The sequence below is a fragment of the Eurypyga helias genome, unplaced genomic scaffold (assembly GCF_000690775.1).
Source record: "Eurypyga helias isolate BGI_N326 unplaced genomic scaffold, ASM69077v1 scaffold12297, whole genome shotgun sequence".
NCBI lineage: Eukaryota > Metazoa > Chordata > Aves > Eurypygiformes > Eurypygidae > Eurypyga > Eurypyga helias.
Genome location: NW_010263759.1, coordinates 24,117 through 25,572, shown reverse-complemented (window position 1 = coordinate 25,572; position 1,456 = coordinate 24,117). Strand labels below are relative to the sequence as shown.

General features: G+C 40.2%; 1 protein-coding gene across 1 annotated transcript in view; it reads left to right on the top strand.

The window, feature by feature from the left end:
- LOC104512976 (transient receptor potential cation channel subfamily M member 3-like) overlaps nt 1-1,456 on the top strand; it is a gene marked incomplete at its 3' end in the record, with an annotated part of 54,885 nt that overhangs the window by 30,801 nt on the left and 22,628 nt on the right. Inside the window, exon 11 of the mRNA XM_010156183.1 lies at nt 1,059-1,226. Coding sequence (XP_010154485.1) covers nt 1,059-1,226 — 168 coding nt within the window. The remainder of the gene's footprint in view (nt 1-1,058; nt 1,227-1,456) is intronic.

Sequence of the window (1,456 nt, the reverse complement as noted above, 5' to 3'; positions counted from 1 at the left end):
CAAGTGTCCAAGGCCAGGCTGGATGAGGCTTGGAGCAACCTGGTCTAGTGCAAGGTGTCCCTGCCCATGGCAGGGGGTGGGACTAGGTGAGCTTTAAGGTCCCATCCAACCCAAACAATTCTATGATTCTATGTGTTACAGACAGGTGCTGTCTGTCAGTATGATGATCACAAGCAGTCACCCTTCCTGGCCTGCCAATAAATTATCTCGTTTCACTGTCATTTAGGGAGAGATTTATAGGAAAATAATTTTACTTGAGATTAAACCAAAAGCTATTGTGCTTGTGAATACAGACAGACCACTTCTTTTTTTATTATTATAATATCTCATACTAATCATTTAATCCCAAGCATCATTCATTGTGTATATCCACACAAGGTAATTTTAATGATTTCTGCACTCCCACATCATAAGAGAGGGAAGACAGAAAGAAAGATCTGGTACTAACATGAGCATGGTTGCCAGGTTACTTACCGAAGCAAAATCTAACAAGACCACATAACTAAACATATCAGCACTTGCTATTGATGAGTTTGCCTTATCTCCTGAGATCTACACATGCTTACACTTTGACTAGCTGTGTTCATTAAGTACATACACAGAAAGCTTGAGACCTATTAACCCCCTCTGTGGAGATTAATATTGTTTGTGTGTCATTTACACTGACTTTGTCTATTATACAAAATGCAGAAATTTACAGGTCCAAGGTCTGAATACTGCAATGGTCCCACCTGTCAATGACCTGATGTAAGACTTTGTAAATATATTCTGGTGTGTAACAATACACATCTGATGACCAAGTAGGTTAAATTGTCAAGAGAAGCAATTAGCCATAGCACTCGCAGTAAAGCTAATAGAGGTGGTGTGCTTTGTTTCACTACAGAGCTCTGAAAACATTACCCCAAGTGAAAAATACTCTATTGTCATAGAAAACCACATGCACACATATCTTTCTTTTCCTAAATCTCCCAAGGGAGTTGTTCCAATTGATACTAAGTACCATCATGATTGTAATCTATTTACTGTGATGATTATTGTTATCATTGTTATTGCTTTAGGTAATTCTAGGAATTCTACTTCCTCCTTCAATCCTCAGCTTGGAGTTCAAGAACAAAGATGATATGCCTTACATGTCCCAGGCCAACGAGATCCATCTTCAAGAGAAGGAGCCAGAGGAAGCAGAGAAGCCAGTAAAAGAAAAAGAGGAGGAGGACATGGAACTCACTGTAAGTGCCAACAATAAACCACCAGCTTCAGTGCTGTAAATTTATTATTCCCCCTTCTGTGGCCATTGCAGTCTGCCTGATGGCTAAATTTAGCAGATGATAGGATACCACTCTTACCACTCCCCTCTCCTTGTTGGAACTCAAACCAGACAAATTGGTATAATTGTGTCTCACAGAATCACAGAATGGTCAGGGTTGGAAGGGACCTCTGGAGATCATCTAGTCCAACC